Genomic DNA, 27390 nt, shown 5'->3' with positions numbered 1-27390 from the left:
TTTTTTATTTAATGAAATTAATTGCTGACAAAATAATATTTATTTCTCGAATATAAACCATAAACAAATTTTAACTAAATACTTGAAAAATATTATATTATTATTAATCATAAGTTTTATCCTATTGGAATGAAAATGAAAAACTATTGTACCAAAAGTGGTAAGTACCTACATATTAAGATTATATTTGCAGAAAACTTGCATATATTTTACATAATTTAATATTATCGATTTATTATTACGGCGACTATTATTATTAAGACTGTATTTAAGAGAGTAATGACATAGATGTCTCACTTGCTCCAAAACGCAGATCAGTTGGTAGATCTACCTAAAAGTTGGTAGATGTGGCAACACTGATACAGCGCATAGTAGAATAAGGCGGGCTATATATTTAAGAGAGAGAAATGACATAGATGTCTCACTTGCTCCAAAACGCTAGCATAGTACCCTCGCGCTCATGCTCACGGCTGAATATTTTTTATGTCTGGGGGGTTGTTTGGCCCTTACGATTTGTCTGGCTCAACAAATATAGTTTAAAAATAGTCCTCTAAGTAACATATATAAAAATCAAACGTCAGAATATAAGGAAAGGTCAATATTTTTTTTAAGACCTTCAAGGCGTCTGGCAGAAGTTATGGCCTACGGAAAGTGTCTGGCAGTGCGGATATTATTTTCTAATAATGTTTTATAAAGCAAATATAATAAGCTATCAGAATTGAAGTAAAAATAGGACTGACTTTCAGTCATATTTTTACTTACCTTTCTCACCTGATACCAAATCGGCCGTTTATCCAACTTAGCAGGTACGCAGGCGAGGCGTTCAAAGTACATATATGTAAAAGCTACTTGGTATCCCACGTTTGCCTTTCAGAAAATAAGTTATGTCTGGCAGTCCTTGTATTTAGTTCCAAAGGCATGTTTTAGAATTTTAGTGCCAGTTTTGCAACCGACAAAGATCTTCAGGTTTCTTCTGATGAAAACGATATAACAATATTCAATGTAATTCAGCTGAATGCCCGTTATATTATATATGCTGTATGTTCCCATATATTATATTGTCTGAAATTAATTATTCCAATTTCACGAACTTTGCTTAATTAAAAAACTACTTCACTTTCGTATTATTGCGTTCTGTCAGTTTCAACAGCAGCATCCACGGTAATACTTACCTACTTGATATGATAGGAACAAAAGTTGAAAATGAATTTGTTATCGCGAAATGAGTGAAATCAAAGTCATACAGTACAAGCTCGTCTACTCTACCAGATATAATTAATTATTGGGTACCTATTTGATGATTTATGATACGATAGTAGTTAGGTATAGGTTGATACTTATTCGAAGTCTTACAATATCTTGCTTTTTATTAAATAGGCATTTAATTCTGACCTAGGTATCTACCTAGTGATAAATTGTACATTTTCATAAGTTAATTTGGATAAGTAGGTATTAATAGCTAGTAGGTACTATCGGTAACAACGAAACTTTACATACTTTACTTTTTAACCCCCGACGCAAAAAGAGAGGTGTTATAAGTTTGAGGTGTCTGTCTGTCTGTCTGTCGGTCTGTCTGTCTGTCTGTCTGTCTATGGCATCATAACTCCCGAACGAATGCAGTGATTTCAATTTAGTTTTTTTCATATGAAAGGGGACTTATGTGCGAGTGTTCTTAGACATGTTTGATGAAAATCGGTTGAGCCGTTTTAAAGTTATGGGCGGTGAAAGTGGGGAGATTAGCCGAAGGTCTGCAAATATACTGGGATGAGGTCTCAAATTAAACCGCAATGAAAGAAGTTATTGAAAGATATTATTTTGTCTTATTAACATAAATAAAAAATTAAATAAAAATTAAAAAATAATTAAAATTAAAAAATCGTTGGACCGCATTCTTATGGACTGTACACCGCCGCCCGCGCCGCTATATTTCTATTTTAGAATATAATAGAATAATTCTAAGAAATAATTAGGAGCGGTCCCCCAACGCGACGTATTTTTTTAGAATTATTAGTACATTCTTAGGTACTTTAAGATTAAGTTTCTTTTATTATTTTTTTACTTTTTAAAGGGAAATTAAGTTTTTTTTAGCTAAATAGTTAAATTTACATGTAGGTATTTTTAAACACATTATTACTACGTTTTGTATATGGTGCTGGTGACATTTGTGGAATTTAGACCAAATTTCCGTGCGTTTAGGTCCTTTAGGTGTTATGAAGCTGAAGCCTATATCTATTATTGGAAGCAAGTATGGATAATAACCCACACATGGAACCCACTTAGTTTTAAGTCAAATTTCAGTGGTGCTAGGCGACGGGGCTGGTCTCAGTCGTGCAGTCTCTTTTGTGCCTGTCTCATGTTATCTCTTGCTTATAAATTCACCAAGGGAAGTGAAATCTGCCTTATTTTTCATGGTCGATTGGTCGAAGCCATCAGACGAAGTGAAGTGTCGTCACCTCTACTGGAGAAAATGAACCATGATACGAATTGGATTGTATACCTAAACATTTCAAAACCGATTTAAACCTCGATGCAATAGATATGCTGTGGGGAGCTGCCCAAGCCTCGATCAAATCAAAAGCGTTGTCATAGTTCATGAACGTAAAGCATATTTGCAAGGTAATGCAAGTTTATACCTCCTAATCCTCTTCGGTTTTCTGTATAGGTACCTCACTGCAGCGTATAAATTTGGTCAATAGGCATGATGACTAATTTTGAAAAACTATTTTATTATACCTATCCGAAAATATATAGTACTTAATTGTAAAGAAAATCATATTTCGGAAAAAAACAAGATTTTTAGTGAAGAAATATGCTCCAAAGCGTCAAGGCGTCGACCGTGACGTCACGTTAATGTAAATGTTACAGTCAGAGTGATTAAATAGTAATTATTCATAATGACTGGTCATTATATATAAATGTCAAATTCACTAGACAATGTAATAAATTAATCACTTTATCTGGTCATTATTCATAATAGGGAGCCCAAAATAGTCAAAGTAATAATACATGTGTAACTCAAAATGTCACTAAACTCTTACTTGTAAGAATAAAATTTAGTCTTTAAGATCAAAGACTAATTTGTTTTGGCATAAATTTGATTCGCATAACGATAGTAGGCCTAATGACTTATGTAGGAAATGGTGGTAGTGAACTTGAAGTGCCCTATACATAATTCCGATCAAACTAATTTGCTATAGATTCTGTAACAATTAAATAATAATGTTGGTTAAAAAATGTATATGCTATGCAACAAAAGTTAATGACAGAACCGAATTGCTACAAAAGCGACTCCACGTAGTCTTGTTTGTCCTACCCCTAGAGTGTAATTTAAAATCGCGTAGGCGCGTAGACGCGTAGGCGCGAGACGGCCCGTGGGTATGAGGAGCAGGAGGCTGCCAGCGACCCACCGTGGCTGAAGCCCCAAGATAAGAACCCAAATAAGCCGAAGCTGCGGTGGTGAGCGAAAGCCGTCTGCGACGATTAGCACGCGTTGTGCCGCCGGAGGACCGCAGCGCCGGAGCCATGACAGAAACCCTGCCGGCTACATGCTGCATTTTTGTTTGCATGCTGCTCGTTTTATTACATTATCCAAGTCTTCGAAGATATTATATAAAATTGCTAGTTAATGTGATTAATTTAGTATCATTTATCACTTTATCTAAATTGCGTAGACGTTATATATAATTGCTAGACAGTTTATATGTTACGGTAAATCTGATTAATTGAAAATTATTAATAATTTCACAACATTATTAATAATAACCACACGTTTTGGTAAATGTGAATAATTGTCCGAAATTTATTACTTTTAGTAGTGATAATTAATAATTCACGACACATATTGGTGAAAGTAATAAAATAAATATAAACCCTATGTTTTTTGACCAGCATGTATTTATTTATAATATTACACCGTCTTACGATTATATTAATTAAAGATCAGACAAACAAGGTTACTTGTACTTGCTTTAAACCGAAAGGACAACAAATTCACATATTCTGCACGTAAGTGCGGGTCCGTGGACGGCGAGTAGGGATAGCTCGCCGCCTGACCAGAACCAGACCCGTGTGTGCGGCGCATCGGGTTCCGCGCGCGACTCAAAGAGCCATCAGATCACCACAGATGGGGCCCAGTAGGGCAGATGCCTGATCTGGAGCTGCGGACTACCTAGCGGGTTTACCGGGGCTCCGGCTCGAAAAGCAGGAGTAGGAACGGGGTGGTTTTTAGTTAGTAAAAGTCTGACACTCCCTCTCGCCTCGCCAAAAAGGCACATTTATCACAAAATTAACAATAAAATTCTTTTAAAAATCTAATCTACCATCAAACTTATGCAAAAATGTCTATCGTGGTACATAAAATTGTAACAAAAATAAAACTAAACAATTATTGTTTCATTAACAAAATCAACACGAATCCTAAAAGCAATCATCAATAATAATCATATTTGGTTTGCCTGTAAACCTTCCGTAGCACCTATAAACGCATCAAATTAAAATTTTAAGAGTATTGTCATAGAATTCAACAAATATTTGTTGTGTAAGTACAATATATTGCCTTTTAAATTGAAATAAAAATAACATCTTGGCCACTTATTACATTTATTACTACTAGGGTAAAATTATTCATAATAAGCGATAAGCGACAAATGTGATTAATAATAGTAGATAATTATTAATAATTTTCAATTATTCACTCTTACCGTAACATATATACTTTTTATAACATCGCCATCGTTATTTTTTAAGAAAAGATTATTATAAAGCAGCATAGTACCTAAAAAGCAAGGATGAAAAAATTGAAGGTTCACGATTTATAAAAGTTAGGTGTTGCCTGCTTCTATTATTAGAATTAAAAAAAAACGATTTGATGAAATAGTATTTTCGTCAATACGTTATAGGGGATACCCCATGTAATATGGGTCCATAGTAGATATTTATTATTTAAATTATTTATAACACGGTTTTATTACCTTGGGTAATCTAGCATCAAACTTATGCAAGAAAGTCTATCGTGCTACATAAAATTGTAACAAAAATAAAATTAAACAATTATAGATTCTTTAACAAAATCAACATGAATCCTAAAAGCAATCATCAACAATCATATTTGGTTTGCCTGTAAATCTTCTGTAGCACCAATAAATGCATCAAATTAAAATTTTAAAAGTATTATTATAGAATTCAATAAAAATTTGTTGTGAAAGTACAATATAATTATTGCCATTTAAATTGAAATAAAAATAACATCTTGGCCACTTATTACATTTATCACTACTAGGGTAAAATTATTAATAATAGCCGACAAATGTGATTAATTTATCACTTTTACCTCGAGTTTCGGTAATTATTAATAATAGTAGATAATTATTAATAATATTCAATTATTCACTCTTACCGTAACATATACATATATTGTGCGAGTCCTTATCATTATTTTTATACACATACGAATAATTTATGTTTATTACCCCAAATGTTTTGTCATTTCAGTTTATTAACAACTACCACAAAGTTATAGTTCGACGGTTCACAATCTGCCGTCACCACTCGACACTGGCAGTATAGTCGACAACTTTGTATTGGAGACTCAGTTGCCATCAAGAAAACAAAAAAAATATTATAATATGATTTTTCTGGGTGTAGGTAGTTCAAAAAATTGAGGCTTGTCATTAGCTTTTTAATTATGACCAGTCTATTCTAGTGATTCGATCTGACACGTACCTGGTAAATACCTACATAGGATTAATATAGTCTTTACCGTCTAATCTAGGTACGTTTCGTTGCGTACACTTAAGTACACACCAGTGCTTTTAAACTCTCCTCCTCATTCAATTATTAATAATTAATTACTTAATATTGCAATTAAAAAAATTACCTAAATTTTTATAAACGGTTTGCTATAAAGTGCTTATAGTTGTACCTTATTATATTCTTCAAATATTATCTAGGTATAATATCACACCAGCTTGAAGTATTTTCGACTTATGGAGGTAAGATTTTCAAATAAAGCATTGTTAAGGGAGAAATTATTCGAGATTGTTTAGAAAATGAGACTCTGAAAATCTGAAAATATTCACTGGCCCTGAGTTCCAGACACCATATTATTTTTCTGGCACTGTCTACACGAGCCTCACGTAACTGTGATGCGGTACAAACGCCATATACCTACTTATGAACTACTTTTTACAAATTTATCATCGCCATCGTTGTTTTTTAAGAAAAGATTATTATAAAGCAGCATAGTACCTATAAAGCAACCTGGATGAAAAAATTTAAGGTTCACGATTTATACATCAAAAGTTAGGTGTTGCCTGCTTCTATTATTAGAATTTAAAAAAATCCGATTTGATGAAATAGTATTTTCGTCAATACGTTATAGGGGATGTGTAATATGGGTCCATAGTAGATACTTATTATTTTTAACACGCTTTTATTAGCTTGGGTTGTAACTATGTAAAGGAATCTTTAAGCCCAACTTCCAGCTATTCGATTTCTTTGAAACTTTGCACACGTATCAAGGACCGATGACAATGCAATAATTTGAAAACGGTATCCCGTTATCCTGTATAGGACCGCCAGGATAAATAAATTCCTTTACAGATCCTCTGTGAAAGAGTAAGCGAGGAAGAGCTAGGCGAGCGATCTGCGCAATATCACATGTCCGCAGAAAACTAATTGGTATATCGAACTAAAAAACTGAAAAATAAATAATAGTTTAAAAAAACTAAAAACACACGCTTTTATAAATGTAACCAAACTAAAAATTAAAAAATAATTTTTCATTACAAAGAGTTTGTCACTTCCGAGTAAAAAGCGGGGGGTGCATTTTACTATTTTTTCATAACTTTTCCCTCATACATATTTGCAAATAGAATAATTTTATTATATTATAATATTGAATATATTAAACACCCCACGCTTTTATTCTGAAGTGACAAACTCTTTGTAATGAACACGTCATATTTCAAATAGCTAGATGAGGCCGGCATTTCCTATCCGACTACTCTGAGAAGAAATGCCGAAACAAACTCAGAGGTCATAGTCTCTTTTAAAGTCCAGACAATGAAATATAGGATAATGTGAGAGAACCGTGCGCAAGTTGATTCTGTAGTGGTCTTTAGAGGAAAGAACCACAACAGTATGAGCGGACCTGTTCAGATGGATACTCACAACTATTTAAAAAGGATGGCACTTTTCTTTATAAAAAAAAAATAATAATATGTAAATACCTAATAGCTGAGCGAATGAAATTTAATATCAATTTAATGCAGGTATATTTTTAGTAAAAACATATATTGCTATCATTAAAAGCCGAAAGCCCGTACTTCGGTAATATTCATGCTAATCACTACAAATCCCAAGAAAAATTCTACCTATCACTGTGCAGTGCCGATTCAAACGATTGTATTGTACAAGACATAGGTGTTGTACTTGTTTGACGTTTGGGCACGAATGTTGCTAACGTATTAAATTAGTAGAATTAGTAGTATTGGTAAAAAAAATTAAATAAATAATGTAGAGATATGATCATTCTGTAAAATTCTATATAAAATTTAGTCTAGAAATATTATAGGAATATTAAAAAGGTCTAATACTATATTTTGTAATATTCTTTTCTGACCTTTTACCATACTTCGATTTCTTATTAAAGAAATCCAATATGATTTTCTATAATTCGGTAAAATAACATTTTTTTTTTAATAAAATGGTTAGTTATGGAATTAAAAAAAAGTACCTTTTTTTCAAGACTTTATCAAGTTTACTTTGCAATTTTCAAATTTTGTATCAGCAATAACTACGGCAATCAAACTTTTCGGTGGCCATAAAATAGAGAAAAATCAACTCCATATGATAGATTTTCGCCTTTAAACAAAAAAATAAACACAAAATTTCAAAAAATCCTATTTTATATATTTCTTCTGATAGCATAATCTTCAATATTTATATGGTTATTTATTTCTAACAAAAAATCTAGTTTGTAGGGCTGGATCAAAGTCGTGATAAATGTTGACATTCAATATGGCGGTATGTCGTCAGTGCTATGCTGTGTCGTGGTGAGATTTGATTATTTTATAGTATTGTATTTATTTGCTTTCAAATACAAATGATTACCGTCAGCAAAACTCCTAACTATCACGTTTGACGTATATGATATACTGTTCATCCCAACGGAAGTAGCTTTATGAGTTAAGCCTTGTCCCATGGCGTTGTAATTTTTACCCATCGTATTCGTTTCGTTCTATCGGACGACCGATACCTACCTAGATATTAATATTAAAATGTAGTGATAATCCAACGCAACGCTTTGTTGTAATTCGACGCATTTGGAAGTATTAAGTTTTGTTTTTTGATGTAGTAATTATAGTAATATAGAGGCTAACGAAAGTGTCTATTGCAGCTTGTGAATATCGAGTTAAACACGTATAGATAGCAAGAGTTATACGAATCTACCTTCAACCAAGCTAATATACCACGAGCTCCGACTCAGCAAGCATTGAAGACATCTGAGGAATTAGCATAACATAATCATAAGTAGTTTTTATTTTGCAACATTAGTGGTTTTGGTGTATAAATTGTGACTTTTACGTTAAAGACTCCATAGTGTTCAAATGAACACAAAATACTAAAAGAAAATGTGATTTGATGTAAAAATTTGTAACCTCTACGGAAAACTTAACACCACACAACATTCTGTGATATATATTGGTACCCTAGGTACTGAAACTTTCTACCTGTGCACAAGGAAGCTACAGAACACCAAGAATGTCCAATCCTCAGTGGAAGATGTTCCAACCGCCCGAAACACACTCATCACCCTTGCAAGACATTTTAGATCTCCAGCATTCTAACATGCAACCCAAAGCATCATACCGTAATGGTGAGTGTATATATGTACGCTACTGCATGTATTACCTGCTTGTTAAATTGACATTGACATTTGTATCAATTGATGCCACAGGAACTGCTGGTATTCATCTTTTTACTAACTGCTGTGCTTTGTGATAATGGTTTACAACTAGAGAATTGTTGTGTGCATTGTTGCTGTTAGTTTAGAATAGCATCGTTTTAAAATTTGTGTCACGTTTTGCAAAATTTCTGTCCTTAAATCTGTTTCATCATAGGTATGTAAAGTTATGCACATTTACAATCTGAAGGTTTTATTGTGGGTTAGAATACTTGGTTTAGATTTTTATTTTAGACTTTTTTTTTTCAGTTTTACATTGCTGATAATGATTTTTATTTTTTATTGCAATTTTAGAATATATGTATACTCACATTTAGAAAAGTAAATAAGTATTAATGAATTCAATCATGAAAACAACTCATTAATACTTATATAGATTTTGAGCTCCGAATTCTTATATGATTATCAAATCATATAAAAATTCGGAGCTCAAAATCATTCTCCTTTTCTGTACTTATGGCATTGACTAGAATAATTTGAGTTATACACCATTCATTTCTCTAATAACTTATTTATATTTAAATGTACCATGTAATGGTAATGTGAGATTCTCATTTCTTATAATAGTGCCTGCTTTAACAACTTACTGGTATTAATATTATCACATCCACCTGAGTATTAATTCTCATGTTATACCTAGATAATTACCAATACCATATTATTTATTTACATGCTAGTAGTAAGTAGCTTTGTTTTGCTGTATTTTGAAATAGAAAATTGTTGACCATAAGTGTGTCATAGTAATCATGCAGTATATATAAATATATATAAATATAAAAACAATAATATGAACCATAATTTTCTGTTGTTAATAGGTGAGTATCCAAGTTCACCAAGGGATAATTACAACGCTCAATCAAAGACTGCCGGTGGCAACCGCTTCTCTCTGGGCTACAATATTGACGGCTGTCCAATGGGCGACTCAGTTTATTCTTCTGGCTCTACTAACAATTCATCGTCTCAACAATATGATTCAATAAATCACCCACCTATTAGAGAGACAGGCATTATTGAAAAACTTCTGCACTCTTATGGATTTATTCAGTGCTGTGAGAGACAGGCCCGTCTCTTCTTTCACTTCAGCCAGTTTAGCGGCAATACTGAACATCTGAAAATAGGAGACCCTGTAGAGTTCGAGATGACCTACGATCGTCGCACTGGGAAGCCAATTGCTTCAACAGTGACTAAGATTGCACCTGAAGTGGTAATATACTTTACTAGTATTTTTTTATTATTGCAATAAAAGAAGTGTGTGTATGTTTGTTCTATTTAATTTTAGGTGTTGAGCGAAGCCCGTGTTACTGGGACAGTAACTACTGAAGTAAAAGGAGAAGGTTCTGGAGACAATACTGGAAGAATTTCGTATGAAAATCGTGGTGAATGCTTCTTTTTACCTTACACTAAAGACGACGTTGAGGGTAATGTCACTCTGCGCACTGGTGATGCTGTCAGTTTCCAGATAGCAACTAATCAGCGGTGAGTGGCGATTCTATACAATGATTTCATTTGATATTAGATGTGTCTAATAACAGTGATAATATTGTAGTGGTACATTGGGAGCGTGCCATGTCCGCTTTGAAAATCCTGTACATCCTGTCAAATATCATGGAGTGGTTTGTTCCATGAAGGAAAACTTCGGATTCATTGAACGTGCAGATGTAGTGAAAGAGATATTCTTCCATTATTCGGAAGCTAAGACTAAGGAGGAGCTGGTTTTGGGAGATGATGTAGAATTCATCATTCAAACTAGAAACGTAAGATATACAATTCCTATAAGATTGCTTTTACTATAGAAACTGTATTTTTCGTTAATGTTTACCTTTCTTATATAGGGAAAGGAAGTGGCTTGTAACATAACGAAGTTGCCGAGCGGCTCCGTAGTGTTTGAAGATGTAAGTCCGGAGATAATGCGCGGACAAGTGTTGAAGCCACTGGAGCGCGGGAGCTTGGTACGCGTGGCTCAGAACGATCCTCTGCCTGGCCGCATCAGATACCGGGCAGCTGACCACTCTGAAGTAGAGGTACATATACACACACTCATAGTGTGCCATTATGTAAAACACAGTGTGTTATCAATTCTTAGAAAGACTTTTGTCCCCGATAGTTTAAAAAAAATAACGAAAGTTATATTGTCAGAATCTTTACTAAAATTATGTCGCGTACTTAGTTAAATATATGCTGGTTTTAACCGAACTAAAATTGGTATTTTAGAATAGCATTGAACTGATTCCAGTATTGATTTATAAGTGGAAACGCATAACGAAAGTAATGACAGTTTTAATACAGAAACTATTGATATTTTGTTTGAAATACGCAATTTTAGTTGTCTTTATTGTTCGGGGGATATGAGTAGGAAATAAATTACAATGCGCAACGCGCACACGTTGCGGAGCCCTCCACACATTATCTTTCAATATTTTTGCGTTAGAACGTATCTAGATGGCTTTTATTTATGTCGTTATGTCGTTCGCACTATTCAGTGCTGAATAAAATTTGTGTATTCTAAACAAAAAAAAAAAAAAATATCCAGCCAATCCCAATAGAATGTTGTATTTCGACGAATTCGTATAACAAAATATATGTATATTATTCACTAGATAGCGTGGTGAAATGAATTTACTGTAAAACTTTGTATGTAAAAAGAATGAATGTATAGTGAACAGAATTAGATTTGTGATATAAAAATAGGTACGTTTCTGTTAAAGTTCTACGGTAGTAGGGAGCTACGACACTCGATAAAAAAATATAAAAGATTAATTCTTTGTGTGTATTATGTTGCGGAAAATAATAGCTTCAGATTTATTCCAGATGTGTTAATTAGAGCTCTTTGTTTGCATAGGTACCTTTTGGTGACAAGGACCAATGTGGCGAGTTCACTCTGCGCCACGGGGATTGGGTCCAGTTTCAAGTAGCCACAGATCGCAGGGATCAGTTGAAACGTGCCACAAACATCTCATTGTTAGATGAATCATTCAATGTTTCTGGTGAACGGTAAGAAATTCAGTATACAGTACAATATTTTTTAAATTATTTGTGTTATTTGCTTCCATCCTGATTACGTCTGTTTCTTAACTTACCTTGTTTACATAAATAGGAGGGAGCAAGGAGTAGTATGCTCTTTGAGAGACGGATTTGGATTTATTCGGTGTGTTGAGAGGGAACACACTATGTTTTTCCACTTCGCCGAAGTGCTCCGTCTTGGTCAAGAACTCAGTGTGGGTGATGAGGTGAATGTTTTAAGTTTATTACTAATCTACTTAAAATTTGGTCAAATCATTAAATAATTGATTAAAACAACATTCTTTTTGCAGGTCGAGTTTACCGTAGATCCATTGAGCACTTTCTCAAATATGAACAATCGCCAATCTGGCATCCGCATCAAGCACTTGCCGCCTGGAACTGTGAAGTTCGAAACTCTGATCGAGCACGGCGCCCGCGGCGTTGTCACCAAGGAGGCTCAGCTTTATCCGTCTTCCACTTCTAGCCCGTCTCGGCCTCCGCCATCGGTAAGTACGCTGCACTATATGAGTTACATAACAATAATAATAATTATATAGTATTATTATATTTACTATGTAAGTATTTCTATTCAATCATGTCATTGTCTTGTACCCATCCTACAACTTTTTCATACTTCATGTACCATTTCATGGCTTTTAATCTCATACAGATTGAACTTTTGCCCAATATTTAATTTTGCAACCATTAGAGATAATAATTTCTCCCCTCTTCATCTTACCCATTATTCATATCAATGCATCTTTCAATCTAGCGGTTTGTTTGATTAGAAGATCCCGCACAAGTACTGTGTAATTGAAAGTGAGTTTTAGCATACCCTTTTACAACAGGTTTTGACTTTGTCTAGTGTGGTGCACATTGTATATATTAAACAGTTCTCTTTTTTTAAGAGGATGATTTCTTAAAATATGGGGAGAAATGTGCCAATACTCATTTCGTGATTTTAACTGCCTAAAAGCCATATTCAGCATGTGGATATGCTGATGAAATAATTTTGTAACTTATAGGGTTAAATATTTGACTAAAGGTTCACAAAATTACACATCTATCATATCTATCTATTTTATGAGTGTATCTATTAAAATCGTATTGATATTTATAAATTATAATTTGTCAAATTCTATAAATGTCATTGATCTTATTTATATACCTACCGATTCAATGATTTTGTCTAAATTATTGTTAAATTAATGTCGGTGTCTTATCCATATATAGGCAAGTATATATCAAATATATATTTATAAGTAAAATGTCATTATTTAATGAAGATTTTACTTTGACTCTTGATGTCTCGTTAAAGGAACAAATGGTATTTCTCATTCAATTATATTTGTTCTTTGTTCTGTGATTCGGGACATTCGATAGTTTCATAAATTTGGTTCTATCCGTTTTGTCTGTTAAATTTTCCAAAGCTGCAAAAACGGAAACTGAATAAACAACAAACGCTTTTGCGTAATCTTCGAAGGCTTTGTAAATTGGTAAGTTAATTAACTTATCCGAATATGTATGGTATATTCGCAAATACACCTATGATGGTGACTGTTGTAAAACAATAAGATCACAAGTACTAGATGTATGTATTGCGATGGTCGTGATAAACCTGTTGGTACATGCATGTTCCTTGTTGGTATGTAGGCATTGATCTTAGTTATGATTTCCCCTTTACAAGAAACACTTACTGTCATGACAATATGGTGCAACGAAATCTTAGTTATGAATGGCATGGTACTTACATATGTGTTTGCTTCAAAGTACAAGTAGGCTTTAAATTACCGTATGGCATTAACACATAATTATTTTATGTCACATAATTTGACTAATGAATTCAAATGATATTTCTATGATACTAATATTTGTGTGTTTGAACAGGAATATAATGGCTTGATTAGTTGGCAAGTAAACCAACAGACAAAGAAATCCATCCCATTCTCAGCGAAAAAATGTGAATCCAAAATGCTCCCGCGTAATGGCGATGTTGTTACTTTCGACTTATACCAGGTGTGTACTGGTATTTAAAAAAAATCATCTTCTACTACATATGTGTCTATATTTTATAATTATTATGATACATCTAATAAATTAAATTAATAAAATTCCTTTTATGACATGAATAACTGTTATACTTGATGATTTTTAACAGATAAAACGAACAAAAGAGTTGGTGGCTAAGTCAGTACAAGTACAGCATAGTCTTACCAATGGGAATAACAACAATGGCGCCGGCAATCGGCCTCTCATGCAAGGCTTTATTGCTGCTCTCAAAGATGGATTCGGTTTCATTGAAACCTCGGACCATTCAAAAGAAGTATTCTTTCATTTTAGGTAAGTTATGTTGTTTATTGTTATTTATTTTGTTTACCACAGCTTATATTCTTACATAATATCGCACTTCATTGCTTGCGTTGAAATAGATTTACGTACTCGTTTTAAAATCAATATTGAAGTTTTAATCTATTATATAAAAATAAGTCGGGTTTTCCTTCCTGACGCTATAACTCCAGAACGCACGAACCGATTTCCACGGTTTTGCATTCTTTGGAAAGGTCTCCGGCTCCGTGAGGTTTATAGCAAAAAAAAATCAGGAAAAATTAAAAAGAAAAGTAGGAAAACAGGGAAAATCATTGGTGGCGAAACGGAGTTCGCCGAGTTTGCTAGTGTTACATTAAAAATGAGCTTATCTTAAAAAAAATCCCGTCTGCACATAATATTTGTGTTCTTAGTTTGAGGGTCAAAAAGGTTAACGGTTTCGGTTAGAAATTAATGCACATATATTTCCGAGTAAACGGAACTCCTTTACATGTCTTCGTTCCATGTTGACGATTTGCTATAGTCACTCTTAAAGATGTTCAATCGTTTATGTTGGTACAAATAAAATACACTCAAATATAATACAATACTTCTTTGCATGCTCATTGTAATGCTAATATGGGAGTTGTGTATTATTTCTGCTCTTTTACTTACATAGTCCTCGGCGAATCAAAATTATGTTATCACTCGCTAAGCGATTGTTTTGAAATTCATATTTGAAATGTCCAAATAGTATAATTGTCGGATTTGCTAAATGCTGCGACTGCTGAGCACGTTTCTGGTTTTTATTTGGAGATGGCACAAAATGTTTGAGGCTTTCTAGAAATTCACGTCAAGGGGAAAATTAATTAGAGTTAGCAACCGGTTTTTGGTTCTTTACCTGATAAAAAAAAGAAAAAAAATGGTGACATATTCAATTTAAAGCACTAAAGTTCCTATACAGTTGTACACATTATACTTGAATCGCAGTCTGCATTATCCTGTCAAGAAATACATCGGAAACGTCTTGTCGTAATTTAACAACACCAACTGACTCTGTATGTCAAGTAATGCTGCTATTTATTCAATTGTAATCCAATTGTACGGTCAGGGCGACTGGTCAAGCGAATTTATTATCGATATGAAGCCAAGGATTTATTACTTAGATACATTGCACTTGTTATGTCCAAAAAATGTTTTAAGGAGTGCAAATAAATTATTTCCTTCTGGGATAGGCAGAGGTAGGTGGGATAGGCGCATAGAGATGTAACACTTTACTTCTTATCAATTGTGTAAAAAGGCGTTATGTACTGGTTAAAACTCCAGGAATTCTCATACTTTGAATTCCTGGAGTTTTCGAAATACTTAAAAATCACCATTTGTTTGTACCTAACTCGGTAATTGAACTCGAGGCCCTTAGCTCCGTAGTCGCACTTGTGACGACGCGCCTAACGAGAGAGTCACATAATACAAAATTAACTTTTCAGTAAAGATGGACAAGAGTCGAAATGGTATTTCATTATGGGTTGCTGTCATTATATGATTTTATTTGCGATTTATTCTTAAGTTCCTTTATCAACCATTAGCAAAGTAAGCAGTGTTAAGATGCTATCATTGATACGCAATATATTCCCGAAAGAGGCAACGCGGAGGCGCGAGGGGATGTGGAATTACCATGTTAAGTAAATATTGTCTCATTTAAATTTATTTTTAAATAGTACTACTGTGAGTATATTTTATTATGCAAGAAACCATATATTATTAGTTTCAGTTAACATTCAAAGAATTGTATTCTATGCTACTACTTTGCTTTGCGTATCATACCAAAAGCCTGTGCTTTTGCTGCTCGCTTACCTTCTGCCAAAATGTGCCTAATATATACTTGTGTTGCGAAGGTGTATAAAAAGCACTGTTGTACTTGAGTATCTTAACCATCCGTCGGTTATTTTAATGAGCTGTATGAAATATTTGTTATTGACGTGTAAAAATATGGCCCTACGGTTTCCGCTATGTATATGAAGAAATTCATGTGAAGTAATTTTCAGTTTTGAAAATATAATTTTAGTTGTATTGTTTACAGTAATTTGGAAGGCAATCCAGATGGCTTGGAATTAGGCTGTGAGGTGGAGTATACTCTGGGACGAGTGAACGGGTCCGGAGGTGGGTGCGCGAGTGCTGAGTACGTACGGGTGTTACCACGCGGCTCTGTGCCCATCGCGAAGCCGCTTGACCCTACACTCAATGGAACGGTCACCAGGACTCTGCGGGCTTTGAATCCTGACCAAGCCCACTATTGCGGTAAGTAACAACGAATGTACTTGTGTGAGATTTTATAATGGTTAAAGTTGTGTCCACGCAGATGAGAATAAATAAGTGGCTCTGATATCAGTAGCAGACCCCCAGTAACATTGCATTCTAGTATCTTGTGTAGAGTCTATTAGTTACAAAGTTACAACTAGGGGACATGGGTGTGAAGTTGGTGTCACTTCATTCAATTACTGCTACTAGTGCAATCATTTGTAACAGTAGGGAGTCAACTGCAATCGTTTGTATGGATTTGATTATGTTCCATTCTATTTACGACCGATTTTAGATATATTTTGTGTCCGATTTTAGTTCAAAGCTAATGGTAGTAAGTACTAATTAATGGTCAGGTTGAAAATATTAAATAACAATAATAAGGTTTAGTTTTGTTTACTTATAACATTGAAAAAAGAATATTTGTTTGCAGGACTGATTCAAGTGGAAGGTGGCACCTCGTATGAGTTTGGTATAATGGGATTGGCGTGCAAGCGTGAAATACTACAGGTCGGCGATCCAGTCACTTTCCAGGCCGACGTGGAGGGCCGAGCAACAAACATTGTGCCAATTAGGAAGAAGAGGCGTGCCACCGTTGACGCTATTAAAGGTAATAATTTGGAAACAAATTGAGGGAATTAAGCATATGTATCTTCTACGATGTGCCTACTTAATTGACTGTCGGTTTTTTCAGGTGGATTTGGTTTCCTCTCTTTGGAGGCCGAAGATAATCGTCGTCTATTTTTCCACATGTCAGAAGTCCGCGGTAATCCTGCAGAACTACAGCCCGGTGATGTGGTCGAGTTTGTAATGCTGACCAACCCTAGGAATGGCAAGTCTTCCGCTTGCAACGTCGTAAGAATTGGGTAAGTGAATCTGAGCTTTGATATTACTGAATTTAGTTAAGGTGAATGTTCCGGGCTGTTTGTGGCCCGTTTCCCGATAGATGGCGCTGAATTGAAATATTTCCAGTTTTATTTTGTTTTGAGTGTCATTGGAACAATATTAAGTAACAGAAATAGTAATGCGAAAATCCGGCATCCCACTTAATTGGAATTAGTCAAATTATCGGCTCAAAACCCATTCGGTTTGCCATACAACCTTAATATTAATATCCAACTCTGCTTAGTGTCATTTACACACATAGACATGAACACAACTACTTGAAAATCAACTTTTCTTCAAAATTAACCATTAGATGGCGTGCATTTAAAAGTTATTAGGCTGGTAACTGTAGAAATTGTGTCTGGGGGATTAGGAACTAAAGAACACCATCTGATACGATTATGTTCTAAAAATAAAAGGTATAAGTAGTGTTATATTTAAGTACTTATTATCACTACATAGCATAAAACAAAGTCGTTTTTTTCTGTTCCTATATCCATATGTATGCTTAAATCTTAAAAACTACGCAACGGATTTTGATGCGGTTTTATTAATAGATAGTGATTCAAGAGGAAGGTTTATATGTATAATACACTAGCTACTTCCGCGCGGTTTCACCCGTTCTGCTTGGCTCCTATTGGTCATAGCGTGATGTTTTATAGCCTATAACCTTCCTCGATAAATGCACTATTCAACACAAAAATAATTATTCAAGTCGGACCAGTAGTTCCGGAGATTAGCGCGTTCAAACAAACAATCACACAAACTCTTTAGCTTTATAATATTAGTATAGATGTATATTATAGTAGGGAAACTGATAATTTTGCACCCGTGCGAATCCGGGGTGGGTCACTAGTTTGGAAAATAAAATGAATGTCAAGAATGCAATGTAGGACAGTTTTACGTTATTTAATAGAACGTATATTATACTAACCTGCAATTATTACAAGTATTTAGTGACAAGAATGCTTGATACGTAATAATCTCATTCAAAATATTTAGTCTCAGTGCAATTTTGAAGTAATTCAGGGTACATTATTTACAACAATTACACACCAGTACAAGGCAAACGCAAGAAACTATAATTCATAAACAAGGCAACAAATTTAACACAGAATAATAGATTGCAATCAAATCGGAAAAAAAATTGACAATATCTAAGCATCCATAATTACTTATTTAAATAAGGAAATAAAAAAGCCTAGCATAGGTCAATGTATTCATAATATTATAGTGTGTATGTCACTGAACTTCTCTTAAACGACTGGACCGATTTTGATGAAATTTTTTGTGTGTGTTCAAGGGGATCTGAGAATGGTTTAGATTCACAATTTTGTCCATTGGACAAGGTTTTTTAATTAATTTTTAATTTATTAGTAGTTGTTGATTTTGGAATGTTTTACATTGGATCCGACAAATTTTCAAATTAAAGATGTGTAGACAGGACAAAGTCTGTCAGGTCCGCTAGTTTACTATAAGATTAGAAATTTAAAGAAAGTTGTTTTACCGTCCGTTCAACCGATTTTGACTTTTATTGCGTTGGCGTTGGTGACATGACAAATTACGGCTGCAAAAAAAAGTTCGTATTGTAATTCATGTAAATATGAGACGCAATATAATGTGACAAATATAACTAATGTTTGTCCGTCCATAACTATTTGTATTACTAATCTGAGAAAACAATATCGATCGGTGATTTCTACTATGAGAATTTTACTTTGTAATAGCCAGCTAAACTCACGGGGTGCCTTGCTAATATTTATTAGATGGTAGTTGGGTATTTTTATTTTAAAATAAAATTACTTATAAGCAACATATACTACAATAGTTTGCAATAATCATATTAAATTGGAAAGAAATACATACAAGAAATATTCGTTCGAATTAATGAATTTGCTTTGATCAAAAACATACAAGAAATTCCGCGCGTAAAACCTAGCGTAATCCTACGTAAGCTCTTCAAAATGTATTTTATTTCAAGTCAACCATCTGATGGAACTAAATAAGTTTGGCAACGTGTAATTTTCGACGGAATGGCAACATCGTATTTCGTCTACGAACGAATTTATAATTTTTTATTGTTGCTAGTGACAATAATAATAACTAACGCTAACAATTTTTTTAAAACAACCACAATGTTTTATGTTTTTGTTTATGATAATTAGTTTTAAGTTATTGTAATGTTTTTTTTAATGAAAACTATTGTTTTAAAATTAGTAATGATTTTTCAAATTTACATTATCGGGTGCACGCCAAATATTATAACCTATCCAAACATTGCGGTATGTTTGATAATTGATTGTCAAATTGCACTCACATTAATAAAAAAAATGTCTATTTTCGGTTTTCAAGACTGTTTTTCTCAATATATAATGCAAATTATTTACCAAAAAGTTATATGCGGATTATTATTGACCGTAGAAAAGTGATAAAGTTATTAGTTTTGAGCAAAAAGTGTCTATGTACGGAGAGTTAACCGCGAAAGAAAAATGTATGAACAGGCGATCGGAACATTCACCTTAACAGTAAATTGTAGGTTTGAAAGCATATGAACAAAGTAGTAGGGCAATAGGGATATAAACTGGTGGACCTAGTATGATCATGATTATTTTTGTATAATTATTAAATTATATTTATATTATACTATTTTCAAATTACAGTGGCAAAAGTTTTGCTGGGGGCAAGGCCAGGTGCGAACGCCCGGAGCGTTTGTTGGCGCGGCTTCGCACGGCCTCGCTCGAGGATTCTAGTGGGCCACGGGTAGTCGTATTGCGCGCCCCTCGTGGTCCCGATGGTACTCGTGGTTTTCGACCACGACGACCTGTTGCAGGTAAGCAATTATCGTTATAACTACAATATTTATGGCATAGAGCGGCAAACCAGCTCATAGTAAACTATCCACATAATCTATGGACACTCGCAACACCAGATGACAAGTGCATTGTCAGTCTTTTAGGCATTGGGAATTTAAAGGGTGCGGGAAGATTAGGCCTCCGGTACTTGCTCAATATCAAATATGGGTCATATTTGAGTTATAAGTATTTTTTTTTTGAGATTTTATTTTATACTAGTGTACATTTTATAAAACTTACTGTAGTCATTATTCTTTCAGAACAACTAGCTGAGTAAGACCAAGACATCAGCACTAAGGCCTCAACCATGTAGGTAAACATCTCAATGGTTTGATTTTTCCACTTCAAATTTTTTCATTGTATTCATGAGAGACTGACTTATCCTCTTTTCTTTAGCAGCATTTAGGAAATTGTTTTGTTATTTTTACTAATTCTAGGTGAAAACAATAAATTATTGTCAGCTGTCATTAATACAGATCAAATACACATTATAATGATTGTATAACATCAATAAGCAAGGTACATATCAATTAATCAAACCAATTTGCGTTGCTTATTTTCAGTTTATTTATGTAGGAGGTTCTTTTTCGCATAGAGACGTTGTTCAAAATTCCGTTTGCACCATTCCTTGGCCAATGTAAATGTTATGGTTTGCCAAGTTCAATATGTATTTGTCTGCGTTGTCGCGACACATGCCACATGAAGTTGACGTGAGCACCGAACAGCTAACCATCTGATTATTAACTGTTCGCTGTATTGGGATTGGCATTCGAAAACAATGTAAATATTTTATAGAAGCTAGGTATAATGTGTATAAAATGCTCATAATCAAATGAACCCGGCTAGTGTGTGAATCCATTGTCAATGAAATATCATCAGGGAATGGGTATAAACATGAATGTTGCATACACTGTCTGCCAGCTGGAAATGATTTTCGTCGGAGCTTAGTGTGTCTAAGTTAACTGTATAAGTAAGGTGCGTGATGAAGTAATGTAATAAATTGATGGACATTTGATGCACGTTGTTGCGGTTGTTGTGACGTTTAGTAGATCTCGTTATGCGAAACATACTGTGATGATGAAAATTTGTTGTGCAATAAAAAGATAAGATATTGTCCTCACAGGACAGTGCTAGTCTCGTAGTATTATGCGATCCCCGCTCGTCACGTATGCGCTTCATATGATATGTGTCGTACACTGTGCTATTGTGATGATGGCTAACCTTAATTAACGAACAAAATATTCATTGATAATCGGAAAAGCATTTATGCAATGAACTGGAATGGAACCAAAGACTGACTTAAAATATTTATAACAGTAATACTTATTGGTATTAGATTATTTTGATCGGCTAATTGATGTGGACTCAGGTGTTCATTATGGCCATAGGTTTGTAAAAAATGAATGTTTTCAGGAGAAATGAATTTGATTTAAATTTTTAGTTTATTAAATTATGAAATCAAAGATATTTCAGTCTGCATTCTATTTTAATATATAATGTAACAACTATTAGTGTAGGTAAATCCAGAACATCTATAAACTCATGTAATGTAGCGATCTAATTTAATGTCGTTATGATCTAACATGCAGCAATAACGTTTTCTAAATTATGTAACTACCTCCTATGTACATATATTATATCAAAGTAACAACGACGAGCCTACTTATTTGCTTGTAAAGCGGTTAGGATACTACTTTGGATGTAAATTTATGATAACTAAATTTATTGTTAGCTGCTTCTGAATTGAAATGAACTGGAAACTATTCAGCAATTGAGAAGCAACCACCCTTTCTACCAAGAAGTGCGCTTCAACATTTGTATAAGCTACTATTACATAATGTTATTGTGTTATTTGTAGCGACTCCAAGCAATAAAGCAATCCTATGTGTTACAAAATAATGATGCATTATATATTGAATTCGTTTGCGGCTTGTCGATGGCGAACTTATTTTGTACATAATACTCATTGTGAGAAATATAATTCAAATAATGTTATGTTTTGAATTACTCAACAAAACGCGGGTAAAACTGTGATTGATGATAGGGATCTCATTGGAACGATATATATAACGATATATTTTATTTATGTTGCTTTATACAATATATCAAAACTTGTTATGAACAAAAACTGCCACAGCATCGACTATGTTTATTGTCGTATATACCTATTGTAGAAATAGTCAAGAAATTTAAATGCTAAGCGAATCCTTTCATGATTAAGAAACTATGCGTCGATGCCACAATATGAGACTATTCAGTGTAAGAGATAGCTTACTGATATTTAATTTTATCCATAGTATCCAATTTAAATTCTTAGTATTCAAATTGGCACCACGTTTCTCCTGACGTAGGCTTATTTTTCGTAGTCTTATTTAATTATATTATTTATTTATTATATATATTAATTTTGCTTTTAAAAGTAGTTTTTGTTACACGTATCCATTGCCATCCCTATCATTTAACAGCAATCTAGCAGCAGATTCACATACGGAACTTGCAACGACTATGTGTACAAGTGAGTTGTATTTTATAATATATAAAATAAAGTATTAGAAACGCAAGCTGACTTTGAGATACATAGAATTAGATTAAGTATATATAGAATACAATACAGCTTATTTGTATCGCGCGGTGTGTTGTAAGTCGAGTCATGTGCTTCGTATTTTTAATTTAATATGTCACTCTCCATTGACGTCGTGTATAAGTTTGGATAACAAGTTATAACATACAACCTCGCCTGACTAAACGCACATAACAAAACTATAGTACATGCATAGTTTTACCTCGTGATTATTGTTAGATATAATGGTAAACACCACCTCTCCCTTAAGGACTTATGACCCTGTGATACCTATAACAAACGAGAATATATATTGAGATGATTAAATTTTTAAGATGCCTTAAATGAAATGTTTGAGCCTCATCACCAGCTTTTGTTAAATGTGTTAATTTTGTTACCGGAATTTATAAATATTGTTTCAATTTGGAAATCGCAAAAAACTTATCACAAAAACTATTTGTATCCATCAAATCGTACAAGTATGAGGTAGGCTAGCGATACTGGTCTTGCGAACGGTGAAATGAAATTGTATTGAAGGGTGCACACACACACGTAAAATTGGTTACTATAAGTATCGCTAGATAGACCGCATAACTTACGTGAAATTACAAGAAGCAATTGTATAATATCATGTAATGATATAATAAAGTTATCAATTTTTGTTATCAAAATTTTATATAATTATGTAGTTATTTTTATGACCGGTATCGTTCTTAGATTTGATATTGGCAGATATTAAATTATTTGACGGGTAGGAATGAAATCAGTTCAAAAAATATTTTGAGGTTTAGACAATATGAACTTTACTTTCAAAGTGATGACTTGGCTGTGAGTTTAAATGGACTTTTGTTACGTGTGTATATTGAAGTTCTCAACGCAATAACTTACGTTTGTTTGCGACTTATACGGTCGACATTTCGTTCTCCGCTGCCATGGCCTGTTAGCAATCCTATTAGATGACGATTGTAAACACTATTAATTTTGTAACACTTACACCAACATCCTACTTTATGCATCCAATTACTAAACTAATACATGAAGTGGGCTGCCGTTGTAAAACAAGAAAACACCGAGTATACATATTACAATTATGGTCGTCATTTCGGTGAATATATTTTGTAATATTTGTACAGTAAAAAAACTTCAGTCATCGATTCTATAAGTCTTCCAATATGTTTACCTATTTCTTGTTATTGCCATCAAGTAAGTTTGTACCTGTCGTAATTTTCCACCGACACTGCTATGCACGTTTTTATCTACCGTCAAATCTATGAACGACTTAATAATACCAAATATCAGCATTTCTGAATTCATTTTTAATAGAAACACTTTCGTGGACTGACATTCGATTAAGCAATAAATAAATGTGTTCACATATAAATGTACGGAGCGCCAATCAGCTTTCGTGAACGTAGTGCACATTAGTGTATACATGTTACGGTTTGATGTTGTCTCCAGGATAGTTTACGGGGTGTAGGGAGCCTGCTTCTGGACACGCCACTCTATAATCAATATAACTAAGGGCCAGTTTCATCACTACCGATTAAGTATCTGGTAGTCTGACTGGCTTACTTCATATATAAATGCTTAAAATTATCCACTAATTATGCCATCTGAAAAGGCCAGTAATGTAACTCGTTTGTTCAAGTGATTCTAATGGTTTACAACATGTTTTTCCAGATCATGAATTTTTTTTTAATGTACTGATAATACTAAACTTTTGTGTTTACTCAATTACTAAACTAATTAGATTTTCAGGGCGGGATTGTATACATCGTGGGGTTGCAAATAAAAAATGATTTCAAGTACATATATAAAGAAGTTTATGGGAATAAACATATTTTCAATATCGTCTATAGGAATGCATTCTTATTTCACGATGATGGGATTAAATAATCCTGTGAGTTTAATGTGACTTCTTTTCCTTGTTGAAAAGAAACCATTTAATAAATTTCAATCCTGAGAATTCGCAGATTGCTGATATTACGCAGAAGGAATACAATTTTGTATCTCCTTTTATAAACTCTATTGTTGTATATCTGATAAAATCACTTGACCGAAAATACAATGTGGTTCCAGAAAAAACCAGATTGAAAAATGTATGTAAAGACATCACCACATTGGGTATTTATATATAGAGATTTTTTTAAAGTATTACTTATTGTTTTATCCACATGCACGTACAAACCCCTGGGGACTTCATGTGGATATTTAAATTATAAATCATTCTCAGTGCTCTAAAATCTTATTGTGATCGTAGTGAATTAATGAAGTTTACTAGGATCGAGAATCTAGTAATTCGCAATGAAAATAAAATAAAGTAGGCTTCACAGGAGCAGCCATTGCACCCCGTTCGGCTAGCATCATAACGTTCTCACTATTTTTACGATTGTACTAACTGAATAACTTGGGTGTTTAGTATAATCTTTGTAATAATGGATATGATAGACATTAATAACGATGACAATTTGACATCTCGAAAGTTCAGCCGCGTGATCACGTAAGATCATAGTTGTATTTAATGAATAAGGCATTGTAGACTAATTGTTTAGAATTTGCATCTTTTCTGAGAGCAATAATTATTCAAGTATATTACATCTATTCGTTGCTGTTAATACGGTATCATCAATAAGTAATTGATATGTAGCTATAGTATCTGTGCGGATCTTGTTTAATGGAAAATTGTACATAGTTAGTACGGCGTCAGCCTCTCTCTGATTATGCGACTCTACGGTGTCAAATTGTCGCCCAAAACTATTTACGAGTACTTTTAAGTGCTTACGCTTTTTTAATATGTAATCCCAAAGAAAATAGGAATTTTGAACAAACGTTATATGCTTTACGCTTAAACCCAGTCTTTATTATACTGTATCAAATATAATAATATGTATGCCCATGTAATCAATATAATAGTCATAGTAAAAATGATGTAATAAATAATCGAAATATTTGATGTTGTAGTGTATGGAACTTAAGCCCCGGATCATTTCGGGTATAGGTATTATTATAAACTAGTCTTAAACTTTTGGTTTAGTTCCATCCTGCCCGTTTCGGCACCCATGAATTAATATTTCGTGTCTACCAGTTAATCATTATTAGGTATAAAGAAATTGAGACAGTATCAGGAAATGACTTTCACAGGCATATTACTCATACAAAATGTAAATTTTTAATATGCTAGGTTTTGTCACGTTACTTCCAAAGCAGACCGGATGAAGCTCTTAATAAAGCGATTAGTGCTGGTATATGCATGTGAAAGGTGAAAATAATGTGTGTAATGTTTTGGTCTACCAATTTATATTTAAATAAATTCTGTTTGTTTTTATAAATGGTAAACAATATTTATTTCGATTTATAATTCTCTTGAGATTTGTATACCAAAGATAGGGCGCTGAGATAAAAAATCGTAGGCATTATAAATAAATTTATGGGTGCCAGGATGGGACTAAACCAAGCATTTACGCCCGGGCGCCTGTCACGAGCTGATGTATTTTTAAGCTAAACTGCTAACAAATATGAGATCTGATAAGGGAACTTCTTCTTCCTAAACCATCGAAAGTTTCAGTGTAGCTACGAATTTGGCGAACCAGTAAAATATAATCAGTGCCTAAAAGAACCTCTGGGAGATGAAAAAAAAACCAAACAAAATGTGAAATTATTTAAGCATTTCAGAAATTACAAACTTTGATTAATCATAAGAGTTTATTTTCATTTAATTCTTCGATTGTATTCTTTAGACAACTATCTATGCCAAATGTTTATACAGCCCTGTACATTTTTAAAAATTGTGATTAAACCAATGTACACCACCTTACTCGCGTTGTAATCCCTTAATTTGTATGTCCGTATTCCACGAACACAATCCCTCGGTAAATATAATACACATTTGCTATACACACATTACTATATTGCTAATTAATTACATGAACGGGCTAAAAGGAATGAAAAGTAACAGTGTATTATCATTTTCTACTAATTAGTCATTGAATTCAAATCCTCACACTTTCAGTAATTAAGTGTTGCCTGCCACACTTCCACCAAGTTTTTTTATGGAAATATTAAATCGAAATTGACTGCACGGTTGGCGCGGCACCTGGGCAACCGGCTGCTGCTCAACGTGTAGCGGGTTCGATTCCCGCACGGAGCAATTCTTTGTGTGATACACAAATTGTTGTTTCGTGTCTGAGTGTGATGTGTATATGTATTAACGCACCCATGACAGGAGATAATCCTAGTGTGGGGAATGTTTAAAAGAAATATCACAAACCGTGTCTCTGCCCGACACCTACGATTTGTACATTTAATATAAAAAAAAATAATTGAAGATGCACTCGAGGTTGCGGTTGGAGATGGGGCTGATTGGACAATGGAAGGTGAGGAACTGTTTTTTGATGGTAAGCAATATGAAGACCAGTTGGTACAACAAGAGCAAATGTAATATGTACCTACATATCTTAGACCAGTGTTGTATCTTGAACATTTACTTACAGGTTGCTTGGAAGTTCGATGCATGCCAAGTGCACCTT

The 27390-nt window shown here is 33.7% G+C and overlaps 1 protein-coding gene across 2 annotated transcripts; it reads left to right on the top strand.

Annotated features, from left to right (window-relative positions):
- The first annotated feature begins 7814 nt into the window (after nucleotides 1-7814).
- LOC118261807 (cold shock domain-containing protein E1) lies at nucleotides 7815-26678 on the top strand. Of its 2 annotated transcripts, none has more exons than XM_050704139.1 (16): nucleotides 7815-8054; nucleotides 8399-8878; nucleotides 9781-10169; nucleotides 10245-10441; nucleotides 10512-10719; nucleotides 10798-10986; nucleotides 11805-11956; nucleotides 12060-12192; nucleotides 12277-12471; nucleotides 13853-13981; nucleotides 14124-14305; nucleotides 16335-16567; nucleotides 17001-17177; nucleotides 17262-17433; nucleotides 20113-20282; nucleotides 20565-26678. In XM_050704139.1, exons 2-16 carry the CDS (start codon nucleotides 8764-8766, stop codon nucleotides 20579-20581), a joined length of 2658 nt encoding a protein of 885 aa, XP_050560096.1. In that variant the 5' UTR covers nucleotides 7815-8054; nucleotides 8399-8763; the 3' UTR covers nucleotides 20582-26678. The 2 variants fall into 2 exon arrangements, with proteins under 2 accessions (XP_050560096.1, XP_050560097.1); XM_050704140.1 differs by having other exon boundaries at nucleotides 7816-8054; nucleotides 16350-16567.
- Nucleotides 26679-27390: the final 712 nt, after the last annotated feature.

Source organism: Spodoptera frugiperda, chromosome 25 (genome assembly GCF_023101765.2).
Source record: "Spodoptera frugiperda isolate SF20-4 chromosome 25, AGI-APGP_CSIRO_Sfru_2.0, whole genome shotgun sequence".
In the NCBI taxonomy this organism is placed as follows: domain Eukaryota; kingdom Metazoa; phylum Arthropoda; class Insecta; order Lepidoptera; family Noctuidae; genus Spodoptera; species Spodoptera frugiperda.
This window is presented reverse-complemented; position numbering and strand designations above follow the sequence as displayed.